At 40.9% G+C, this 27,316-nt stretch overlaps 1 protein-coding gene across 1 annotated transcript in view; it reads right to left on the reverse strand.

The window, feature by feature from the left end:
- The window catches only part of LOC311270373 (phosphofurin acidic cluster sorting protein 2), a gene marked incomplete at its 5' end in the record, with an annotated part of 48,399 nt that extends 22,614 nt beyond the window's left edge, over window positions 1-25,785 (reverse strand). Inside the window, 4 exon segments of the mRNA XM_084375196.1 lie at window positions 7,596-7,683; window positions 25,389-25,705; window positions 25,707-25,746; window positions 25,748-25,785. Coding sequence (XP_084231322.1) covers window positions 7,596-7,683; window positions 25,389-25,705; window positions 25,707-25,746; window positions 25,748-25,785 — 483 coding nt within the window.
- Window positions 25,786-27,316: the final 1,531 nt, after the last annotated feature.

Here is a 27,316-nt window from a genome sequence, read left to right on the forward strand (position 1 = left end):
ATCCAGACAAAAGTGACTAAGTGTGCAAGCCTTATTCTAGTACCAGCCTGCCTCACATTCACACATTTATGCAGTATCACACCTTGAGGCAGCCTAGTACAAACAGTCCTCCAATCCTTCACTGCTTTCTAGAGGACAGTCCTACTAGAACATTTGAAATAGAGGTCAGACACCCTGCTCAGGGACATTTCAAGAGCTGCTGTTGAGAGGTTTCCCCACATCAATGTAGCTGACATAAGGATTCAAAACAGCAAAACCTCATCACAAGCTTCAGCCTCTAAGCTACCTGCTAGGATTCTTAATCATGCTCTGTGTGGGATGTTTGGTTCAGGTGGAACTATGACTGTAACCTGAAAAATGTTAGTTGCTATCTTGTTGTCATGGAGCTCTGTTACAAATTAGCCACTGTTTCAAGCCGCTAATCAAAACCAAATTTAGCTTTATTATCTAATGCTATTCCAGTAAAGACAGTCTCATCAACTGAGCTAATTCTGGGACCTGGCACAAAGTTGGTATGGCCAAACAGCACAGGGATTTAAATGCCACGGGTTGTGGAAGTGTCTTCCAAATGTAAGGACGCGACACAGTGTGTCCTCAGATGACCTTAGCATGTTTACGAGCCTCGGATTAAAGTCCATCACGCTCCTCATCAAGTTACAGATTCATTCTTCAACCGAGCTTCCTCTTCTACCTCTTAGAATCTCAAAACAGGGAATCAAAAAAAGTGTGAACGTGAGAACAGAAACAGCTTGTCAAGTCTCTGGTTCGTCCATTTTATATCAAGCTGTGAGTGCTGAAGACAGGCATCTGTTCTGGGATACATTTGGCAACTCATCAGCTGCTGTAAAAATTTCATAAGTCCCTAAAGCTTAGTTCAGGTATCTGCTAAACCTGCCAAAAGAATTAAGTAAGACTTGGTGAGCAGCAGAGAGGTAAGGATATCCTCTATCTGGCTTAATACCTCTTTAATAGTCTGATGCAGTGGGTGCGACATTGGATCCTAATGTCATGAGAGCTGCTAAGTCATGTAACAGATACCAAATGAAATAGTTGGGTGTGTGCTGAGGAATCATCCAGGGGTACCAGAAGGTGTTCAGTGGTGCATCTGCAGGTGCAACATATGCACAAGTGATTTAAAATAACTCCATTAACTGTGTTTGCAATCATAGTCTTTTTCTGTCTATCACACCTGCCAATTTAAAGTGGATGGGCAATAGAGAGGGCAGGTCAGGGAGAGTCCACAGAGAGTCACAAACAGAAAACCTAGGCTAACAAACGTCCAAAGGTCTTGTGAGCCACAGCAGGCGAGAGGATTACATGGGTCTATCACAGCCAGTGACATACAGTACATATCCACACTTCAAGTAATTAACTTACTTCAATCCACCAAGCAGTGTAAACAACTAGAAAGAAGAAAACAAAATAGAAGATTGCATATAGCTCGATATGACTGGCAAAACCGACCTGACACCACGAAAGTCAATTTTCTTTCTAAGCTCTTGGACGACTACGTTGGTGTGAAGGTCTTCTCCCAACTTCCACTTTTATCTTCAGTAAACAGCCTCAGAATATTTCACTGAACTGAAAGTGTTTCTTGAGGCTCATTAGCACTGCTGTCTCAGAGAGAGAGGGGGCCCTGGGTGTGATTATCAGCCCTTGACACTCCTGTTCAGAGTTTACATGTTCTGGGTGCTCTACTCTGTTCCTGTGGGTTTCCTCCAGGGGCTCCAGATTCCTTCAACAGTGACAAATCTTAACGAGAGACCATCTTGCAATGGGATCACACCAGCCGTGACACCCTTCAACATGTTGACATTTCGACCCATGACTATTCATTAGTTAATACTACACAAGTACGACTGGGTCGGATCATACTTCAAACTCAGCCTTTATTTTGATCTCAGCTATACATCTGTTAAGTTTCATGACGGCATCAAAACGAATGTTGGCCAGGCCATAAAGTGTGAGGGGGGCACCCCTCTGCTTCTGGACCCCATTTGTCGAAATGCGCCCTTCTGCAAACTTAGCCTTGCACGGTTGAGATGCTATCATGCTGACAAAATCTGGCCATAGACAGACATGCAGTATACACACCTGCCAAAGTACTGAAAACTACTCCTGTGGTAGTTCCTTCTCCAATAGCTGTCTCTTGGACCATGTTGTACCACAATGTCAAACACACTCACAAGGTGAAAACATTACCAGCTGACGCAATCACAGCTGGTAATCATGTTCTAGGTATGAAGTCATTTGTCTATTTGTATATCATCCTTGTGATGCATGCTGGGACAGACACAAACAACAGCTGCAACAATTAATCGATGCGTTGTCAACAAATAAATCATTGGCCAACTATTTTGATAATCCATTCATTTTTGTTTACATTTTTACACCATTTTCTAACTTTTCATAAACCACAACAAATGTATCAGTTAATTGAAGAAATAATAGACAGTTTAATCAACAATGAAAAGAATCAATAGTTGCAGCCCTACCACCATGATCATGAATAGATTTAAGCGGGTACAGAAAAAGGATAGGTGAACAATAATTTCAGCATGAGCTGAAATAAAAACAGCATATTCATATTACCCAATACCGCATAAATCATATTTGGATTGTGAAATGCAGTGCCTCTGGTCCGTAACCGCTTTAATATAAGAATTCCTTCATCAAAATAACATGCGGTTAAAAAAGGTTCCACTCAAGTCATCCAAGTATCATGGTGTTTACTATAAAAGTCAAGTAGTGTTGTATCAGATGTCTCAAAATACAACCTCCACTTCCTCTTTTCCTATGTCACTGTTATCAACAGAGCAGCAGAAGGTAAAGGGTGTTTTAGCTCATGGACACAGATGTTGCTGGGATAAACAATGCTAGTGTTACACAATAAATCTGTGCAATAACCATTTAAGTGGTGATTTTATCATCCCGTTGAGTATTACATCATAAACATTCAACAGGTGATGTTTGTTGTTTGTTGAAAAACTTTCAACATCTCAGTCTACAAACTTGTTAAAATGCAAGCACATATACTTAGAGGAGACATAACACTGTGTTCTAGCTCACCTGTCAAAGAAACAGAACATTTTAAAAGAACATTAGGCATCAATTGTTTAATATGCATGAAAGGACACTTGTAAGTTTAGAAAAAAAGCTTTGAAGAAGGAAAGGGAACATGATGGGAATAAAAAATATTTAACTTTGCTGACACTTGCAAAGCATCCTGTTGCAATAAGCATTTTTCTGTCCAGCCTAATGGCTCAATATGTTCCAGAGAGGGACATGCTGACAGTATCTTGACAGTAGCCACGGCTTTTGTTTTGTACATAAAGAAAAAAACAGAGTAAATCTCTGTCTGAGTCTGACCTTGTCACTAACTCTAGCTCCACAAAGAGGCCTTGTATGCACTCTTTTCTCATGCTCAGTGGCGGGTACAATGAATCAAGGCACAAAAGCCGAGCACTCTCAAACTGCCTGACATGCATTAACAATACAGAGCCTTGGCAAGGAAAGCTTGAACTGAATGTCCTTTGCCCCCCCTTCTGCTGCCCTCTCTCCCCTGTTACAAGCTTCTCCACTGTCTTTCTGGGGCCATATGGAGGGGATGTTACAGCCTCTCTGCTCAACCAATCTCCATACGCCTGTGGGAAAACAAGTTCCACTTCACACTTCTCTTTGAGATTACTTTTTTTAAACATGTTAAATTCTCTAAATTGGCTCCCCCCTTTGCAGCAATGGCAGGAAGTGATTTAGGGTCAGCACAGAGCTCAGTGTGCAATTGTATTAAAGAGGTTTTAGCTTCTGCTTTCACCCAACACACACCTCATACAGACACACACATACACATAATTGGATCATATCTGAGTGTACAGCAAATGGAAGTGCTTTGGACAGCGGCTTGCACTGAAATGAGGATTGCACGCCTTTCCTATGATAATCCAGCTGACATCGATGTCTGGCTACAACCTCAGGCGACTGTATACAGAAGAGACAGGAAACAAAATGCAGAATCATGTCGTGCACTTGCAGTAGCATACAACATTGCAAAGTAGTGTGCAGAAAATGTAGCAGAGGTTTCTTTGAGGAGGTCTGAGCTACTTGAAGTGACCCAGCGGTCTGCAGGGTGAGAGACAGACGACCATCTCCCGGGAAACACAGGGCCTCCCGGAGACTAAACTGCAATCTCATCATGCTGTGGCTTTGGGAAACCATCCAAATGGTTAGCCATTACAAGGGTTGTGTGTGCGTGCAGGCCACACTCACCCTGATGAGACCCAGAGAGAGAAAAGAGACGGCCACTGTATGCCGAACAGAGAACCGATGACATGCGGTAATGAGGCTTTGTCATTCACTGTCTGAAAACAAAACCCTCCTATTCGTCTGTCATCTTCTCCAACTGTCTCTTTATCCCCTCAGCGTCTCTGTTCTCCTTATCCCCTCAGCGTCTCTGTTCTCCCTAACCAAACCTGCTGGAAATTGCATTTAATGCTCCAGTTCCGGAGCTGCGGTGAACAGAGCTTTGCTCGGCTGTCCTAAGGGCAGCTCAGCAGAAACGGAGAGATTTCACGCTCTGGAGACGACGTAGCTCACGGATAAAGCCACACTTGGTTGGTTACTCTCTCCTTCAGGATGACGGTAAAGGGGGGGTGATTTGTTTCTCTTTAAATAGAATCGCCCAGTATTGCATAAAATTTAAAATTATATTTCATAATGAGGGCAACAATATAAAGAGTGGGAAAAATGGTCAGTTACTGAGGCGTGAAAGCAGAGAGCAGGAACTACAGAAACAGTGAAGCTTTTTGCAAAAAAATGAGTTTCAAGTTTAAAGGCTCTTAATCAAACTGTATGACAGCTATATAAATTGGAGAGCATTAATTTTGTGCCTTTTTATTTTGAGCATTAATCATTGACACAGACCTTATTTAAAAAACATTTAGATGTTTTTATTTTTTTGCACGGGCAAAACAGCAGTATCTCCATAAAAAGTATTTCCTCTTCAGCACTTTTGCCCATTTACGGTAATGAGCTAGTTCAATAAAGTCTTTTATTAAATACATTTGAATATGTGATTTCACAAGAATTACAATAGAGGAAGAGGCTAAAGAGATGGCAGTGACTGCTACTCTGCTAAACTAGACTAGTTGATTTTTAGCAATACTAGCTTATCTTGTGTTATTTTTTTACTCCATTACAATTAGATTTAGCTACTTCCTCATTTATGTGGTATGACAAACTTTATTACTGTGATACTGGTGACCAAAATGTTTAAATTCCAGAAAACAATGCAGAAATGAGCAAAAGCAGCCCTTGCTAAGCCTTGGCAGTTTTTTTTTTAAAAATATGTAGGCATTATGGCAGAAAATGCAATTTTTTTCTTGCCTATCTACTGTTGGAAATTCAAACATTCTAGGCACACAGTGTCCGACACCAAGAGGTATGCAAAGATTCGTGCAGCAGAAAAGAAGCCGTGGGATGCATATTATTAAAGAATCTTCAAATACAGCACCTGTCAAAGGCTACATGTGAGATTCTCTGTGATTTCAGGGTAACATACAAGCTCTGCACAGAATTCTATTCATGTGGCACTGAAACTGTCAGGTCCAAGATATAAACAAAGTTGGCTCCCTCCTTTCTTCTTGCTTTTAGTTGAATTTAATTCTCAAATTCTCTTTGTGTGGAATTTCTGGGCGACTGCAGTCGAGAAAGTTCGAATGACTTTTTCCTCTGAGAATTATTTCCACATGGCCACCTCAGGGCAGTGCGTTCGTATGTGGGTCTGTGTACACTTAAGGTGTTCTCACAGGTCTTAGTTATCGCTCAAAAGCAGTGGACCATCATCTTTACCCCTGCTACCAGGATTACTGCCGAGTGTGTGTTTCAAAACCTGTGAGGGCTGTCTGCAGACTAAAGGCACAGTCATGGGTATCCATGATTATAATGTTACTTAAACACAGTGAGAGTAATATGATGTGATAATATGATATAAGCCCACTTATTTGTTGTTTTTATTTAAAGTATTTTAACCCATGGCAGAGAAAGTTCTCAAGGAGTATGTAGTATGGCTGTTTGTATGAACAGACTTGGTCAGATCCTTTTTATTTTTATTTTAAATTTTTATTACACCATGTGTTTTGTTTTGTATCCAAAGACTAATTGAAATGCGAGATGATAATACAGACTTCCATTCCAATGTTGAAATATCATGAGGAAACCATAAATCAGTTCACTGCTGCTGTTTTGCAAATTAAAGGGGCAATATGTAAGAATTTTTGTTGAAAAAAATCTAACTAAAATGATCAACAGTGAAGAAATAGCAGTTTTGAAATTATTATGTCTATGTATAGTGTTGCAGAAATATGTACTAAAGATGCTAACCAGCTAGCCCCGCCCGTCCCGGTCCAAAAATCCTACTAGCAGTGTAAAAACTAATACTTCCCTGGTTCCCGAGCTCCCAGTCTGAACAGATAACTGAGTAAACTACTGGAGCTAACGGCAGCTAGTTAGCAGCAATAAGCCGTTACTCTTGTTTTGAGTATGAATTTGACAGGTAGCCAATCCTTATATATTACCCCTTCAATGAGGAAAAAAAAGGTTTGCTCTCCCTTTTCTGTCTCGCATACAAGTAAATATACAATAAACCCCACACAGATACGAGGAAACTGGATGGGGCGGAAGATTCACCAGTTAAAACAACCTCTCCGTCTCTCTGCCAACAATATGTCAATCAAACAAGACAATATATTGAGACAGAGATACCCTATCCCACCTTTCCAAAAAGCTCACTCTGTGTCCAAGGAATACTTTGAATTCCATGTAAAGGATGGGGTGAATGCTCAAAGGGATCGTGTTGCCCCAGTGATGTCAAAGAGGAAACACAACAAACTTCAATTTACCTTCAGTGTTCCTTCCCCTGGCTTGTTTAGTGAGCAGCAAAAGTACAGTCCCAGAAAAATTTACTGGTTTGTTCACACACTGAAACACACTGTTACCCTCCTTACTATGAATTATAAAACTTTGCGATAGCTATATATTGCAATAACAGTAAGAAAAAGAAAACATTAGTGTTAAGATATTTGAAATATGTGATAACAAAATAAATGCTTACTTTATATTTTCATGTCTTTGCACCAAAGAAGATGTGCTTTTGGATTTTGCATTTAAAGCACACAATGCCACCACCATACGAAAATGTGCAAGATACATTTTGAATAACAACCCTGACATTAAGCAACACATGTCAGGACAGCACAGCCGTACTCGCAGAAACGCATTAGCAATCAATGTAAGATGTACAATCCGCCTTACGGTGCTAATGCTCCTGCTTAGAGTGGTAATGCTAGTCTGCCATTTAAAGCACCTGAGTGGATGTGACTCACCAGAGCTTCCTGTGCAGCTCAGGAGGTTTTTATCAATCAGCAGGATTAGTACCATGTCTTATCATCGTCTAGGCTTTGTGATTGTGTTCAATGGAGCGCGGCCCCGCACAAAGAATTGAGAAAGTGTCACACAGGCTCAAGACCGTGACACGCAAATATCAAATGTTTTGCAATTGAGCCTATCACTCCCATCGCACGAGAGATTAACACACCCACCTGTATTTTGACAGCTATGGACAGGGAATTCAGCTCTTTATCCAGTTCTTTGAGGACGACCAGCTTTTTCAGTGTGAGGCTGCAGAGCCTGTGGAGAAGAGATGTGGAGAGAAAAGGAAACAGATTAGTGGCATGACTAACACAGTGTGAGCACACCTTCATGACATGCTGCAGTGTCTGGGGGATAACAAGGACGGCAGACAAAGCAGCACTCACTGCTGACACATTTTATTTCTACTGTGTCTTTGTTAATTCTTTGGACTATAGGCATGATACTTATTAAAGGCAACATCCAAGCATTATCAATTACTGCTGAGACGGTGAGTGAACAGTCAAGACTGAATCAAACCCTATGGTACTCAGCTTGGTGTCGCTCGTCATCAAGGAAAAATGTCCGACTTGTTGAGAGTGGATGCTGCACCATAGTGCTACTAAATCAGTATTCCTATTGTCAGCTTTATGGGTGAATTCTTCATGGAAGGTGACACGGCACAGATGCTTTGACAAGCCACAGTGCAGTAAAATGCCTTCAGTCAGCCCTGTTTCAGCACACTGCTACACATTGAAATTTCGGGCACAGAGGCCTATGTGACTCACTGCCATCTGTTCATTGTTAAATAAAACAAGTTAGAAACATATACACACATCGAAAAGGAGTTGAATACATTTTTGACTGGCATACTGGGATTTTTACTGGGGAGTTTGCGAGGTATAAAGAAGACAACAAGTACAGTATCATATACTGAAGAAAAAAAAACATCCATCTATGTCAGAGGGTCCCTGTATGGACACCTTTTAGTTCAGGCTTTGTAGAACACAGAGGCAGATAGAAAGAAAAAACTGAGCAATACGAGAAGGCCAGACACAAGCTCAATTCAACACTCAAACTCAAAGTCAACAACTCTCAAGCCAACTTTGCTAAAACTTCCTCCTGACCCACTTTTCCCACCAGTCCCGCTCCATTAAATTGTGATCAGTTTGAGCCAGAGTCAAAGGGGAGGAATAAAGACAAAGCAAACAAATAGCTATCCAGTCACCCACTTTCCTTGAGAGACTCTTGACAACAGTCGCTGACTTCATTCAGGCACTCCCTGCAAGGCAAGTATGATTCACAAAGATGCATCATGTTCAAGCACAAGGGGAATTTTAATGTTCGGGACGACAAAGTTGTGCTGGCTTGTTTAGAAATGATTATTGTGGGGACCGTACATGTAGTATGGCACATTACGGTGTCTTTACTGTGGAGAGTATAAGTTCTTTCCATTCTGAAATGTGTCAAGTCAGAAAAAAACGTAAAAGGTTGAAAGGCAACTTTTTAAAAATCCAAACATTTTGAACTGAATAGTGGTAAGTATTAAGATCTAAAAGTGTAGAATAGCTTTCTGACCACACCTTTCAGACATTCAGTATGCTGGTTTCAGAGGTTCAACACAATCCTTTTAGATATTCAAATCTTTATACAGATATCTAATAATTTCATAAAGAACATTGATAAATAGGTGTGGGGCAATCTGCCCATTTGAGGTCATTAAATTAACAACATCAGCGTAGCTCATTATATCCCAAGAGAAAGTTATTCAACAACAAACAGAATATATCTTCAATGAATACAATATAAAATATTTAACAACAGGAATGGGCCAGGAACTTCGCGTTCCTGTGTCAGATCTGCCTTTGGCCCGAATAAGTAAACACATAATTCTACAACATTTTACTGCCGTCATTTAGGCGTACATTAGCAATCCACTTGACTGCACAACTACCTTAGTTATCTCATGTGTGTTAGAATAACGCATGCAAATCTATCTCAGGGACAGAGTAATTATTGAATGTTGAACCTGGTAGGTAGCCCATGGATCCAGCTAACCTTATGGTGAGGATGAGTCACCAGAAAGCCACAGCTTTGTGTCAGGAGGGAGGGAGGGCGACAGAAAGCAGGGCTGATGGTTTAACAACATCTCTATCCTGTCACAGCTCTCTCTCTCACCCTCTCTCTCTCTCAGTAGACTGGGATTCACATGTAATTAAAAAGGCTGCAGGCGCTGAAGGGGTCACCTAGGGAACCAGGGATTTTTTATTATTAGACAGAGGTGTTATCTCCACTCCTGCCTGCCACTGTGTTGTGTTGCAAGTGAAACTCGTAGCCATCTGTTCTGGCCTGGTTCCAGTCTGTCCCTGTGCTTCTGTCCAGTGCCAGTACACTTTGCTACACAATCAGTGACTACAGCAACAGACCAGGTGGCCCACTACAACACCTATCACTGTGCTTAAACAGCTGGCAGAGGCATTCAATGGGCCAAAGATAATTTAACTAGTTTTAGAAAGGATTGTCAGAAAGGAATACGCTGTGTGTTTATGATTACAGCAATGTGTTATTTGTGGTATGGTCTCCCCTCCACCCAACAGACACTGGCACACACTCAAGATCAAAATATGGGCTTGCAGAAGCCCCTCAAAAGATGCATTAATCCTTCATTTTTGGCATGTCGTTTCCCACATTCCCAGAGAGAGCCCGGGGTGGGATCAGAGCTCGCCTCTCCGTGCCAAACGGGACCGAAACACAACAGTGTTATCAATCCATAGAGAAGGCTGGGTGGGAGGAGAATCTATACAGCAGTCTCCAGTTCAATATTTCTGTTAACTGAGGGTGGAAAGCAATGATAAGTGATACATTTTCTGTCTGTTTCCCAGTTGATAAGAGCCCATGGGGGAAATCCCTCTCTCAGTTTCACTGCCTCTGCTGTAAAATAAACACACTGAATGCCAAGCTCTTCTGATTGGTTCATCATTGCTGTGGACAGAGCTTATTGATCCTCACAATAATCTCACGCCACAATCCTGGTTATGAAGTGCATGGTTTTGATCTTAGTCAGGTCAACAATGAGGGGAGAGAAAACCACGACAAAATGACTTTAAACGGTTTCAATAAAAACTGAACTTGTTTTCACCTTCTCGAGGGTGGGATTTATTGCAGCGCTGTTGCATCAGACTGCATTCATTTTAGCTACAGTAGAAATACCCAATAAACGAGTGCAGGATAAACATCATCTCCCTGTAACATGATTAAACACTGTCTGAGTTTAATTGACTGTGTCTGTTAAGCCTTTCTGATATGTTTTTATTCACAAATACAGGACCCTAATGTGCAAATAAATGTACTGACTGGGACAGGGCTGCCAGAATATTGGCCTGAAGATTCAATTTGGCCCGCCACGTTTCGAAAGAATTTAAAAATTAAGTTTTCAAATTGGCACATATCGGAAAACATATACACTGATACCAATATATCTTTGATCAGTCAGGCACTAGCCATGATTAATCAATCCGTAATCACAACTACAGACAGATACATTTTCAATCGATTGACTATCTTAATTGAATATTCTAACAATCATTTCAGCTCTAACAGTGACTGTTGATTTCGAAGCAAGCTGTGGTTTTTAAACTGTCCTTCACCCAGCTCATGTCTAACCTTCAACATGGTGACTGGAATAATAATATTAGATTGAAATTGTGTCACAGGTTGGGGCCAAACTGACCTTGAGGCAATGCAGAAATTGGAATCATATCCTACCACTACCGTAAACGTGCAAATCTTTTTCTAGATGACATCTTCCATTAGTGACATGAACATATAAAACAGCTGATAACATGTCAAAATGAACAGTTATTGAATGCTCTGATGAGCATTGACCAGTAGGTGCCTGAGCACTTTACAGCTAATAGGTTTAGCCTATATGGCATCACTCACAGCAGCATGAGTAGTGCCGCTCCATCTAAGCCCATTAGTGCGTTCAAGTCACTCACTGTACCGTCACTAACTGTTGACCTTTTCAGGCCTCTAAAGCGAAGCGAGGCCATTAGATTACAAGGCTGTTTCCCTCTTTAGATTATACAGACTGCTCCCATTGACAAAGTACTTAGGAAATCAAAAGTATGGACACAAGCAGCCTTATTTATAGGGAAAAAGACTATGAATGTGCATTGAAAGCTCTTTGAACAGACGGGAACAGGAACAGCTCCTCTACCACGGCTGCTGTATTCCACATAGCAAAAGCCATGACAACATAATCTCTATCTTTTTATAACCTACAGCCTAATGACTAAATCAAATCACCAGGAATTTTAATTCACAGAGGCCAAGTGTGCAATGGTATACAAAGCTGTACCTAATAGTGTCACATCATAGAAAAGTTTAAACCATAAAAAAATATTTATTATTGGACGTAAGCTACTGTTGAAAGTACTGTACAATGAAAGATGGTCCTTGTGCGGCTACACTTGAATCCTTTCACGTTTATCTGTCCTGGACAAACAAAACAACTATCAGGCAGTTCACTCAAACAGCCGTGGTCAAATATTTGGTTTTAGATAAGAGGCCTGTGATTGTGGGCTATATAGCATGGTGTATTATCTTATCTCAGCTTCATCCATTTTCTCTACCGCAATTACAAGAGGACTTCAAAGGGACAAGTAACAAGTATTTAAAGCTTTTTTTCACACTTCAGTATAAAGTCTTTTTGATCGACTGAGTCAACAGCGACAAAGAGAGGGAATGTATGACACAAATGTGCATCTGCGCCAAATTCAACTGAATCAGGAGACAGTCATGTATGTTGCTCTGTCTCAACAAAGCTTCTCTCTCCCTTCCGGCGTAGACTGAGAAACTCGGCCCACCTGTATTGAAGCGCTGCTGGAACATCAGAGGAAACCAAATCAAATGCGGGAGGTGGATTAAAGGTGGACAGCAGGGTGGAAGTCAGAGAGCAAAGCCCAGGGACACACACATTCTGCTTGGCGAATAATCCTTTTTGTTAGCCCCTTTCTGACCTCAACCTCCCCTGAGTCAGGCTGGCTTTCTTTAACACACACATATGGGGCCTCACACAGGTTTCTCTGAAGTCAGGTCTCAAAGAGAACTTCAACCACTCGCTGCTTTGAGTTTGGCTCTTTGGTAAAATGATATGTCTTGCCTGCAGAATGCTTATGTGACAGCAGACATAGTTTATATTACACTGACATCAAAAGGTATTCAAAAAATGTAAGCCCCAAATCTGAAATCAGCTCCCCAGACACTTGGCTTCGGCATCAGATGTGACTGGAAGCATCTGAGGAATTATCATTTAAGTTGAAGGGGAGAACATTAAGAGTTGGTTCTTTGTTTTTGAAGTGTCACAACACTACAAAAAGTAGCTTACTTTGTTTAAATATATGCTTCAACCATTAGATGGATATCACAAACTCCCTCAAAAAAACAGTGTCAGTAAACAACACAAATCCAATCTACACCACATCCTCAAAAGACTTTAGTCCAAGATACATTGTAGTAAAAATAGTATGTGTGACTACTATCACTACACTATTTCTGGACCACTTTAGTGACAGCAATGTCTTAAATAACTTGCAATTCACACACCCTCAATCTCAAGAGCCAACAAAGAGACAACAGCTACAGAACATCCCATGGTGATAGATCTGTTAATCAAAAAAGGCCTATGTTGAAAGTGATTGTCATGTTATATCAATGTTTATCTAGAAGCATTAGTAGCAGTTAAACTGTTCCCATCCTCCTATTCCAAAAAATATATCTGCATTCATAGGGCCATTTAAACGTTTATCATGCAAATGTGGACATGGGTCCTCATGGACAACAAACATGCATGGCACTGAGAGAGAGGCCACCAAATCCTCTGAATTGAACGATATATGCTGCCTAAACAAAAACACACTTTTTGTAGTTCTTTTCCCCTGGTCAGCGCTCTGGTTGATGTTTTGCCAGTTCCATGCCCTCGGATCACTGCACAGCAATTGTCAGAGGCACAAAGCAGGGGGAAGTGGAGGATGGAGGATGAGTGATGTAACAGAGGGCTGAATGAAAAAGAGACTGTCTATGTTTGGTATGTGCCCGGGGGGGCTTCCGAGCTCGGGAAAAAAAAGACTTCAAGTCATGCTTTTAGTGCTTTCAATGTGCTATTTCTCCGATTCTCTGCTCGAGATGTGAATGCGGTCATATTCTTTTAATAAAGCATGCTTGAACATAACGCTCTGCATGAAATTCCTAAGGAAGCTGTGTATGGTGCTGGCTTGTAGGTGGGGGACTGACAGAAAAACCCTTTCTCTCCTGTCAAAGCACAGGCTGAGGAAAGCCATAGCACTTTGTTCTTTCATAACACTATTATTTGTTCATGTCTAGTTGTATAATTTAGTCCAAATAAAGGGAATGCCATTCTAAAAGCTACTTCTTCTGAATATTTTATTCTCCTACAAGAAAAACAGGGGCACATCTATTGACTGTGAGGGCTAGCCTATGGAAATGGTGAGATTATTACGCAATAGGCAGTAATACACTTCAGTTTCTTTTTTTTATTTTAGGTATTTTATTTATAGCAGTTCAATCAAACTGAAAACGAAGACAAAATGTAAAAAACAAAGCTACATTATCAATTCCACACCCACATAAATGTTCTTTAATAAATTAATCCTTTTTATATTTTTGGTTTCAAATTGACAGTTTTTAAACAAAGACTGGAGAGCAATGGAGATTGCAATGCACTACAGCTGAGGAGGAAACAGAGAAGCAGTAAGGAGACTAACGCTTTGCAGGAAGCTAAATTCATTTTTGAATCCAATCTATATAGCGAGTGATCAAGATAAATCCAGAAAACTGATTGATCGGTTTATACAAGTTCACACAGACGGATGGGGAGCTTAGCCTGTACTGAGGATTGCATGCAAACGCTATTTTAGCCCCCAAATATCAGGTTATGTGTGCCAGATGGCCATATGCTGGTTGGGCTTTAATTCCCTGAATGAAATCTTCTCAAGGTCACAGTGAAAGAGGAGAAAGAGGCTGTGACCAGGCACAAAGACATAAAGAGAACAAGAGGAAGCTATTCATTTGGATTTCGGTGACTGTCGATGTTTGAGACACAATAACTATGATAGCAACTCAACTTCAAGGTTCAAGGCAGCAAAAAATGAGACTGAAATCAAAGAGAAGAAAGCAACCTTCATGAGGTCGCTTACAATGTGCCATAGAGGTTTCTAAGTCGTTGGTCCATTTTGACTTTTTGATGTCAACACATTGCTGAAAGTCAGAGGTTAGTATTGAGATAGAAATTAAAATATATCCTTTAATCTGTAACAATGAACATTTCAGATCGGACATTAATTCTCATAATACAAAACAACAGATGGTGTGCACTCATTAATCAAAACACAAAACAAAATATTTTATATTTAGACTGCAGCTTAATCCTGCCCACAAGTCATGCGATCATGTGCTTAAGCTAAACAGAGCCCATACAATGATATGTAGACATAAAAGTCAATGTTTGGAACATCACACATTATAAAGATCAATTGTTAAGTTGAAAATGGAGACCCGAAGACTAATCAGTAACTGCCACAACCTTATCATTAACCTCTAAAGGGCCAAAGGCACTAAGCTTGGGAGATGAAATTATTATAACAGACTTTGGAGGAATGGTTTTAGTCATTTTAAAAGGTGTTATTGGTTGATTGACATTCAGTCATTAAATGTGGCATTCCATCACCCCCTTCAATCTCATTCACCTTACAACACTACTGTTGTTCAAATCATCTGCCCCTTCAAGTGGTACTATTTTGAAAAGATTATTTGGACTGTTAAAAAATGGTATCAATATGGCCTTTAAAATCTGTCACTCAACACAGTTTTTGTTGGGACATTAATAGCATGGACTTAAGCTTTGTTGGGCCAACAGGTGCAAAGACATGAGCTGCAATGGAGCGATTTGGTGCAACGTGAAGGCATGACAGGTGTCATCACTCAGGTACAAAAAATACCCTGAGGAACATTTCAAGAAAAGAGAAATAGATTGAGGGAGCAGATAAACCGGTTATTTTCGAGAATGCGAGAGAAGAGGACGTAGTAGCTGCACCCATATCTGTCATAATACTCTGTAATATGGTCTTTGTGAACTCTGTGGTCATGAGACTCTCCAGAGCTGTGGCTGAATCTGACTGTTGTCGGGATTATCAGCACTTTTTATGTAATACAACACTGTGCTGCTGCATTGGAGCTCAGTGCCAGATTTTGTTTCCGCTTGGTGATTTAAGCTAGTGCTTTCCCTCAAACGCCCGTTTGAAAAAGATTTATATCTGTGAAGTGTGAATCAGCGGTTTGACCAGTATGCTCTTGTTATGTGGGTGGTTTGGTAGAATCCTTCAAAGCCTTTTCACTGATAATGAAGGGTGTGCTAGCAAGTTGTGTATGCTTTCTATTGAGAAATATGGGGCAGAAGAAAAACTCTTGTTCGAGGTTAGGCAAAAAAAAGAATCTGTTCCCATATTTTTCATCAAGTCAAGCACACGCTGTGAACAAGAGCTTCCCCTAGTTTTATGGGCAACAAGCCAAATTAACAACGAAGACTTGAACACAAGACACACATTATAACACCACAGGGTGACATGATTTGTGAGTCAGCAATCACAGAGCCCTATATTCATAATTCAACATTGTCTCTTGGTTGCATAAGCTCCCACTGAGCTTCATCAGACTTCTTTTTGGTTCATTCTCAATTAAATATACAACCTCAAGCTGCATTCATACCTCAGGGATCTGACAATCATTGCTAGGGACTCGGTTCATGACTGTCATCCTTTGTTGCAGTTTTTGCAGTGCTTAACAGCTCTTTTGTTCAGCCCTGAACACAAACTGATGAGGTCAGCAGGCCCATGTTTGTAGTGGCCATGCAAGACAAGATCAGACCAGACATGACATGTTTACAGGCTTAATCAAAGCCAGTGTAAGACACCTTCAACGGATCAGATACAGCACGTTGTAACAGAGGTAACATGACAGACAATATCTCCTACTAGTAAACATAATGATGAGATCATGTTTGTTATACAGTAAGGGTAGGTCTTCAAGTTTATGCCTGCTGTATCCAATTACTTTAAATTGAGTGTATAGTCACCAGTCCGACAGAATCCTGCGAGGGTCACAGCCTCTGACAAAGTTTTGACTGCACTTTAAAATCCTATTAGGTGGATGGTCTGGAACGTTCCTTTGCCTGGACTCTACTAGTAGGATCAAAAGCTCAAGAGCAAAGCCTTGTTTAAAACAATCTCTCTGTCTAACTTACTGACCAGGAATATTCAATCGCCTTGGAAGAAGAAAGCAACAGTAGAAAAGATGAAGTCCTTAAAATGGACACAAGGCTTTTTATTCATAAGGTTACTAATTCTAGACACGCTGTTAATGTGAAGGCATTTTCCAGGCTAACAGTTACTTTTTGCCTGAGATGGATGAATAACAATGATACATAATTATAATGTTCCTCAATAAAGACGAGAATAACTGTAGCTTTTTAGCCACTATTGTGCAGCCTGAGTTACTACATAGGAAATATTTGGAATTGCAAAACAGCATGAATAAATTACAATGTGCAGACTTTGTCAAAGTCCAGTATTTATAGCTGGGGGAGCTTATGTAAGCCTTTTCCAGAATCTCAGAAGATGTTTCATCTTAGCTATGGTGAATGGGCCAGATTGGGCAAGGATGGAAATGCATGACCTGTGGGAGCTTTTACACATTAGAATCACATTTCGGCTAAAGTCTGGATAAAAATATTTAAAAGTACTGATCGTTAGCAAACTATGAAGCTGCAAAGATTATAATGTATTCCATTCACCATGTTTGAAGGCATGAAACTCAGTGTTGTCTTTGTGTGCTGACATTTCATCTCAAGGATCTATCCAGTTTTTCTATACATATTTCATGCTGCCATATGGTGCCTCTGATGAGCAGCAGACAGGATTAAGTCTGCCATTTAACTCTTGCAACGGCCATGATCATGTCTGTTTTTCTGCTCTCATCAATCAACCATTTTGCAGAAAATACAGAGTGATTGCGTTTTTACTGTATCCTGTATGAGGGATATATATCAGAAAAATATTGCTTTGGGAGCAATATAGAGCAAGGTTGTGTGTTGTCAGTGCTAATGATGCTAACTGCACTGCAGATGACAAACAGGCCTTCCAAGTCTGTAGTCTGACTCATAACTATTTTCTGCAAAGTAGACAACACTTCCTGAAAGAAAAATGAAGGGTCACTATGAACTGGGAATTGTGAAATCAATAAAGGCACAATGGTCAGCATCAGCAAATATGCTCAAACTTCCCAGAAGAAGGGGTACTTAATAAAAAACAAGGAGGCATCGCAATAAACGTCTGTGCAGCTGCAATATCCACTGATACTGCTGATTAAACAACTGATGCATGTATTTATACTGTCTTGGTACTATTACTTGGGTTTCAATGGCAGCCCAGAAGTGCTTTCTGACTATTCCTCCCAGTCGATTCCCCTGGCACTATATGTCCAAATGACTAATGTGCTGAATGTATCCGAGCTCCAGTTTCTTCAGAGTTTTTATACGCAGACTTCGCTTTTCTCCTTATCCATGCAGTAGTGATTTTTAGATCTGTGATAACTGAGAAACAATACAATGAGCCGTAGAGCTTTCTTGTTGCAAGGTAGACTGGAACGTACTTAAAGAGGTAAAATAACTCAAGCCATTTTAAAAAACTTAAATGGATTTCTGCATAAGCGATAAGAGATAGGCACTTTGTCTGAACTGTTTATCGGTCTATAGCTTATTTATACATAATCCAAAATTCACACCCATTTTACATCATGATTGGTCAGCATCTGTGCAGAGAAAAGAAATGAGCCAGAGTCTGAACTTCTATCTATCTTTTATATTCTTGACACAACTCGGTTTTTCACGTTGCCTTTAAGGGGGGCTGTTCAGACCAACTACAACCGCTTGTTTTCTTATGTGGTCAGACACGGTGTTGCAAGAACTAATTCTGATTAAAACCAGGCCCTTAAGCCTATTCCGAGACCAAATTAGTTTTTCCAAATGGACAAATCTATTGAAATTTAGTTTAAGTCTTAAACTTGGCCTAATTTCTGTCCAGAAATGTAGAAGACGAAAAGAGTAGCAATACCGGAGTGTGAGCTAATTGAGCAAAGGCACATGGAGGGAAAGAGGACTCCAGACAGTTCAGACTTCTTAATCTGTGATTAGACAAGTGGGCAGGGCATCCAGCTCAGTGCTATTTGAGAGCTGACACTCGAGGGACTGTTATGCCTTCAGATAGACAGCTAAGGCAAAATTGTTGCTTCTTTTTTCAGGATATTATTTAGCTAAGACAAGGGCAACATTTCCATTGGGCTTTGAAGCACTAAGAGCAATAAGATTTAAAAAATGGTCTAAGGGCTTGCAATAATTATGAGATTTTGCTCTAAAAACATTTGACTCAGTGGGATAAACATAACCACACATGGCTTGCTTTTGTTTACACCAGCAGACAGTGCTAGATTGTAGCACAGGATATCACGCTGCCTTTATGACAATGTTTCATGTTTCCAAATGGTCTGTCATGTGCTCTCATTCATCCACACCACTGTGTTTTGTCTCTGAAATAATGGTCTCTGTGTTGCTGCTGGCACATACAGCTCAGGAAATGCCTGAATGGGAGAGGTGGGAAATAAGTAGAGAAAGAACAAGAGAGAAACACCATTTGAGAGACATTGTCCCCAATGTGCTTATTTTGACAGGATCCTCCCTGTGTCAGAGGACGGTTTCCTTGCCTCACTTGTTGGATGAGGAAGTTGGATCTCTTCACGAGTAGAGACCCGGTATCCACCCACACAAGTATCTGGCCTTTCTCACATACTGAGGTCCAGGCAGGGGGAAACAAACCTTTCTTCCCTTAGTGAGGAATTCAACATGAGCATTCAGCACATGCTCACTCTGGGCCGGTTCAGCAAAACTTTTCAACGGGGTGAGCAATCTACAGCTCCAACCCTACCACCCCTCCCCTCCCAGAGAGCAGGTTGTTGGTCAACAACAGAATACAAAAGGGGGTTGAGGACAGACCAAAGCTGCCTGGCTTCAGCTCCACCAGCAGCTCTCTAGTTGCCAGGAATGTGAAACGTTTCCCAAGGAAATTCCTCCTCCTCCAGGAAGACATGGAAGGAAACCATGAGAATTTTGACACATTGCAGGCAGTGGGAGTGAGCATGAAAAAGAGAGGAGGGAAGGTGCTGATTGGTCTACTGCTAGCAAAGTGTGTGAACAGCATTGTTGAGAATGGTGCAGAGTAATATTTCCAAATGCATCTAAGAAAGGACCGACAAAAAATGACTAAATAGTCAAAAAATGTATATCCTAATTCATTATAATCGTAATAGGCAAAATATCATTAAAAAGCAATTACATTTCATGGCCAATATCATTACTTTGACTTGCTACTTCTAGCTGCAGCAACATATCATTGGGTCTGATCTCTTTAAGTGAAATTATCTACAATAAGGCTTTTCCTTTATCCATGATGTGGCTATCTTCCCAAGCGCCTGTTCCTGAAATCAAATACTGTAATTGTACTGTGGCTCTGGGGCATTAATACAATCTCAGTTAACTTTGGGGATAACTCTTCTATATTTTCAAACTAGTGAACACTAACTGGATTATACTTGCGCATATGCAATTCAATGTTCAATAGTATCTTCACATAAAAACCAGAGATTACAGAGATTCCCTCATTTCATCCATTTAGATAATGACAGACAGGCTCCAGCCAGCTCGACTAAAATTAATCGGAAATCAATCAAGAATCAGACCAATGAGCAGAACTGATGGCATTGGTATCAGTGATGTTTTATCAATTCCCATCCCTAGTAATACAACTGTGACAATGTCCTTTAGAATAAGTAGCTGTTTGACTTTGACATCGCAGGGACAGTGCCCTCTCTGTGCCTCAGCTGTCTGCTGGTGTGGCCGAACAAAGATTGTAAACATGACGCAGACGTACGTGGAGTGCTGTGTCACAATCCTGAAGGGCACTGGAGATTGCTGGTGAGCCTTGTTTATGATTGCAGAAGGAAGCAGAGGATTAAGCAGACAGTGTCTGTGTGCAGCATCAGATTACCAGCTCTTCTTTTCCTGTTATGAAATCAGATTAATGCAGCTCCCCTGCTAGGAGAAACAATATCTAAGCCTTGAGATGGAGGGGTTATCAGGGAGGTGAAAGGGGAAGGTAAGCTCATATAATCTGACAGACAGGCCTCCTTTATTTGTATCCTGATTTTATGGTTTCATCTTTGGTTTAAAAATGAACATATGGAGAATTAGCTGTCATATCAAAGAGATTAAGGCCAGGGATGATACTGGAGATTGTGCGCTAACAATTCAAACTTCAGGATAAAATAAATGTCTGTGTGCATCAAAGCATATGGGATATGTAAAGACTCCAGGCTGACGGCTTGATCTCCACTGACCTAGAACAAAGGAAGAAACATTAATGTCGCTCCAGTCCAGGCCTGAGTTTGTTTTTTTGTTTATCTTCTCTACTTACTGACACACACGGCACATATGAATTTGACTGACCATACAGAAAGATGGGCAAAAGAAAACAAACATCTGACCAGAGCCTGCAAAGTACACTCAATTACTATCGAGATAGGGCTCTGCGACTCGCCTGAGAATGAGGTTATCTTGGAAGTCACATGAATCAAACAGCCAGAGAGAAGGATGCTCTGCTCAGCAGAGATAAACGTCAAAGCAGAAGAGGAATGATGTTGTTTTTGTAGCTTGTGAGAAACCTTTAAGATATCTTCACCTATCTGAACCCAGACGGTGAAACTTAAAAGACGGATACATATTTGAAGTAAATATATTCATGGACAGAAAATATTTCCAAATCTTTCGTTCAGTGACCAAAATAAGACAATGTTTGTTTTGAAAACCTGTAAACAGGTATCAAGTGTCTTCCTTAACATCCCCCCTAACATCTTGGACACAATGAAGCCTGAGGAGCTTGTATGGCAAGTATGACCTAATTGCCTGGTTGCTTCCATCGTTTCAGTGATGAGGGTAAAGGTCACAACTTTTGACCCCAAGTCGTAAAAGATTTTTTGAACTTGGTAAGAAGCCACCCTCTCATGCTGCTACACATTCTTTGTTGGTAGATAAACATAGCACCATTTTGACCTCTGCATTAGTGTCATTGCTGCAAATACCACACCAATCCCTTAACAAATGCCTGCTTTGCTAAGGTTAAAAGCCTGAGCGAGCCCCTTAACTCCTACTGCAGTGCAAAGTTATTAAGTCTCGCCATTTTTGGTCTGCTGACAAAAGTTTATTTTGCTATGTCATCATGTGTACACGCTTTCCCACGTCTGTCAGAGGGAAACAATACCTGTGAAAACAAGGCAACTGCACCCAAACAAATGAGCACTGAGGCTGAGAGGTCTCAGAAGTCAAGCTACCTTTGCATTTCACAGTAGGGCTGCATGATTAATTTAAACATTACCTTATGTGCCAGTGCAATACCCAAATCACAGAAACTGTAATTCTTTGATGAAGATAAATGTGACACAAAACAGCTGCAGAGATGCTCTGACAGAAACATCTTGTTCTTAAGATGTAAGAAAGCACGTTTGTTTGGCCCAACAAATGTAACATCATCATGATTTGAATAGTTTGAATGCCAAAATTATCATTCCCAAGTACCTTTGAATCATAGTGTAATTTGCCAAAATAATTGCAATACGATTTCTTTATCATAGCGTGCACTAGAAACAAATCTGCAAAGGTCAAAATAGACACCAAAGCACTGGAAACCATCTAGATCATCAAAATGGCGTTAAGAATAGATCAAATCTACTGGTATATACTCTTCTCAACTTCCTCTATTAAGCATACGAGCTGTACCGTTCTTTTTTTAAATCAGGATTTTCAACTTTCGCAATTTATCTCATCTCTGTCTTCACTTACTCAGCAACATTACCACAAGCAGTAGTCAGCAATTTGTTGAGGGTTAAAGGGGAAAAGACGGCGTAAAACCTGTCTGCAAGCCCTCCAGACGTTTTCTGTCATTTCAGAGGACGGTTAACACGAGAACAAAAAAACCTCGGCTTACAAGAAATAAGCTGCAACACCAATACCACGTGATATTAGAAAGACTGGAGGGTGGCAGACTTGCAGGCAGTGCTGGAATAAAAACAATGCTTGTCCAACTGTTCCAACACGCCTGTTAAGGATGACGCTGACACAACACTCGTCTGGCAGGTAAACAACAGTCAAATACTGTATCAAACACAGAAACAAAATTGGATGTGCGAGCTTATGGTTGCATTTAGATATGGTAAAAGGCTCCTTGTCCAAACAACTGATCCTGTGTTCTAGTACATGAAATAGAAAGGGAAAGAAAAATAAGGTATATGTCCTTGTTCCTTTAGTGGCCCAGTGCCAAAGGTGCGACAACAACAAAACTGTAAGGACCCACAACCCCATGCTGAGAGTGCTAAGAGGGCCTACAAAAGCTGACAGCATACTTTCCATTGTGAATAAAATATTTTCCTCTAAGCATGGCTTTCAGTGGGGCTTCAGGGCTTAGGAGGATCTTTTTTTTTTTTTTTTTAATGCAGCGTCTTATTAATGAACCACAGCTGTGTGGGATGTTTTAGAAAACCAAAATAAAAAAAAACAGTCAATTACTAACAGCCCTATGCCCTCATGTGAAACCGTGCCACTTAGCTGGACACCCACATTTGCTGAAGGCTAGTGGAGGAGCAAACAGCTGCACACAAAATGGCCCAACCCCTGAAAGAATGCCAAGGCAGAATCCCCAAAACAAGCCATGGGTTGGGTTCCCATGCAAGCCCTTTCACACCAGTCAAGAATGGTCTGAAGACACATAAGGCAGAGACAGGCTCTGGAAATTACTTTGCAAAATGCTGTGAGAACTATCTCTGAGCTGCCATGTTAAACAAGAACTACAACAAGACGTTTCAACCTAGATAAACAATCGTGTCATACATCATTATCTCCGATAACTTCTGCTCCTTTGCATATTAGATCAGGCATCTACTGCGGTCTTATGCTGAACAATGACTGGTAAACCTCCACTCTGTGCCTCATCAATAATCCATTGTCATGCTCTTCCTTATCCATCTTTTATACAGCACCTTGTATGTCATCCGCTATAGAGAGCCAGCACATAGTGTGGAGGCAGAGATGTGGGAAATCAATGCGCCATGTATGGCACACTCTATAAATGCACTGACATGTCTGCTGCTTTTTCTGCTCGCCCGTAGTTTTAAAACTTAATGCGTACAGTGTCAGAGGCATGTTCACTTGAGTCATATGTCAGAAAACAATACTTGCAGCACAATCAGTTTTATCTATATGTGCCCGCTGAGGATCTTTAAAACCTCAGGCACCTCATCACGGACATCAAGGATCTCAAGGATAGTTTTTGTTGTGAAAGACTGCGCTCATGAAAAGCATGGTCGTTTTCAAGACTTAAAATAAAAATAATGCAATCACATTGTAAGAAATAGGACTAGTGAGCTGTCAAATAAGGGAGCAATGCTGTCAGTTGTCACTCTATTCATTCTCACTGCGGTTGGCTTCAAAACAACCGAGTTGCCACGGACAAAGCAGAAACTGAAAGATCACCATCGCTGTAAATTATCCATGTTTTCCAAATGCTGCAGTTCCATTGACACATGCAGACTCGTGCAGGCTATAGAGAGGCATCGGGCAAACACACACTACCACACGCACACACACTCACACATCGACTGTGGAGGAAACCCTCCCCTCGCAAGCCCACTTCTCTTCCCAATGAGTGGAACAGATCTAGGTCAAAGCTGATTAATGTGCCCACAGCTCCCGAGAGGTTTCTGGTCAGGTGGCAGCAATGCCTGCTCGCTGTGTCGATGAATACTAATGCAGAGAATTACTGGATATTGCTGCTAAACTCGGAACCGAATGGAGTCATCAGAATAACATCAAGACAATGCAGATGACTGCGAGTGAATTTGCATACACAAAAAAAGTGACAATCAAAACAGTTGACTCTGCCCTAGTGCCAGCTGCTGTGTCAACACTCATACTAGTGGATGTGTTTGTGCTGGTCTTAGGGCTGTGTCAGACCAGTTAGCCAACGCTGAGCTGCACGGAGTTTATCTGAACATAAACACAAAACAGCCCACAGCACATAAACGAGGATATTATGTGGATTTCACGGCTGGTGAACTGCCCATTTGCTCATGACACACGTACAGCGCTGGGTGAAAATGATGTCTGCTACTTGTGAGACGAACGGCATCCATGTCACTGTATTTATAGATAGTTATGTTGCTATTAGGTGGCATGCATACCGTAAATCAGCTCCAGCACAGGCCTACATAGACAAAGGAGCATGTAATATCTGCAAAGCTCTGACAACGTAGCCGCACAGCGGAATAAGAGCAGCAGCAGCCCTCCTGACCGATAAACTAGTTAGCTGAACTTTTGTTAACGCTAGCTAGTTATCATAACGGGTCGCAACAACAATGTTAACAGTTAACAGGACAATGTACACACTCTGAGACCAAGACGAAGGTATTGGTGTTAATTAAGACAATTAAGTGTTGGCCATTTTAGCCTGCTGCATTTTTATTATGAAAAATTATATTCTGACTGAAAATGCTTTCAGCACGAAACATGAGAGCAACTCGACCACCAGTGCTATTTGCTAGGTAGCTTTAGCATTAGCCACCTTGCTAGTTAGCTCGACAGTCAGCAGCACTGTTTTGGAAATGTGTGGCAGCTCGTCTCTCCTGACTAACGTTACACTCAACCAGGGCGTTGTTTGTCCAACGCTAGCCTTGTATTTATCAAGCGACAAGGTGGTTTGTAAACACTATGGTGTGGGGGTATTTTTACGCTAACACAACAATGTTAACGTTACCTCGGAACGCAGCTTGGGGATGATCGGTCTATCTCCCAGGTCGCAAAGAGGTTCATGGGCACAGGCATGCTGCCGGAGCCCAGGACCACAGCCCCGGCTAACGCTCCGGTCGGGAGGCTTGTCGGTGCTGGTCCACCGCCGCCACCGCTGCTCGGGTTCAGGAAAGCGGCCCGGACGCCTCCTCTCTCTACAGCCGCCGCCATCATCACCTCCACTGCCGGGGGAGCAGCTCTAGCTAAGTGTCGGACGAACGCGGGAGCCGCTGAACTCTGTGCTGCCTGCTCCTGCTCCTCCAGACTCCCAGCGCCTCTACACTGACTGGGAGATGCTGATAGGCGGGGCGGGGCATGTCGCTGCTGATAGGGGGCAGCACGTCCCCGCTTCTAGGGTGGGACATCTCTAATACCTACATGTTTTCCTGTAAAGATATGGGGTAAGCATACGACAGGAAAATTATTTAGGAGCAGCTATTATAGACTGAGATGTTACAGGAAATAATCAGGTAGGTTCAAGTTAGGTTAGACCTGGCTCATTCCCCACTCTCCCCTCATTTCTGTTAGTTGACTCTGTGAATTGTTAGAGAAAAAAGCAGAATATACAGGCCTTTATAATCAAATCATATGTGCTTACAAGGAAATGTTATATTATGTCTGGTCTGGTGATGAATTAAAACATCAAAAAATGATGTAAATAAATGTCTATTAGTTAAAAATGTAAAAGGATTCATAAATATAAACCCCATGTGCTGTATAGTTGCTTTTAAAGGGGCACTGTGTAGTTTTTTTTAAAAGAATTTGGTAGATTTTTAATATTTACAGTATTAATGAGGTAATGATGATTACAGAAAATCAGAAATTGAACAAACAAGCTGTTCTCAGAGGAAAATAAGGTCCACAGAACACTGTTTGAAGCTAGACAGATGGCAGGGTCCGCCACATATAAACAAAGTAAAACAGTATTAACGTCAGTTTGTTTATTCAGCCATTAAAATGAAGAGCTTGTTTATTTAGTTTGTTTAGGAATGAAAAATCAGTCAATGAAGATCTTTCCCTTGATTCTGTGATTAAAATTTCGACCCCAAACCTGCATACTGCCCCTTTAATCCTCATTGCTCATAAATTTTGTATTTAGTTTGTAATTACTGTGGCAGTAAAGGCTCACTGATGGCTAGTGTAAGATTTTGTGGAGAGGTGAGCTTATATTTACTTAAGGGCTTGGCAATATGGCCTAAAATAACAATATTTTTAGACTACATTGCAATACAAACATTTGTCTTGATATTACTGAAATCTCCTCAAAACCACTTCATAAAAGCTAAGGCGACAAAATCACAATATCTTTGACCAAAAATCTTGACATCACTATTGCAACAATATTGTAAGGACGGCTATCAGTACTTTTAACAAATATTACCACAATGAGTTTATTTTTATCAAGTATCAGAAAAAGTAGGACAGTCTGGTACGCTCAGATAAGCTCAAGTTGCATCACTTTACTGTAATGCAGCCTTTAATACCAGGAAAAGACAACATCTACACCATTTCACAATATAACAATATCCAATGGTTGGTACAACATACAACGTATAAGCTACATGATAACTTGGATATTTCTTGTATGGTTATTTTACTACTTACCATTAAATTGCAATGTCTAAAAAAATCATATAATTGTTCATGTAAAATGGTTTCACAGTAAACCTTCAGAGGCAGTATCTGCTTTGATAAGAACTCCACGTCATTCATAATTTGTCATCAGTCTGTGATCACATAATGACACCTGGTACTAGATTCAGTCATTGTTCTCCTGTTGTGAAACCTTTTGACTGTAACTCTGACTAAGGGCTCAGACAGAGCTGACTTGACTTGACATGCTCACGAGGGTTGGGTAACGGTGTGTGACAGCCTGTTTAAACGCATTGCGAAAAA

Source organism: Pagrus pagrus (assembly GCF_965226575.1).
Source record: "Pagrus pagrus genome assembly, chromosome: 15".
NCBI classification, from domain to species: Eukaryota; Metazoa; Chordata; class Actinopteri; order Spariformes; family Sparidae; genus Pagrus; species Pagrus pagrus.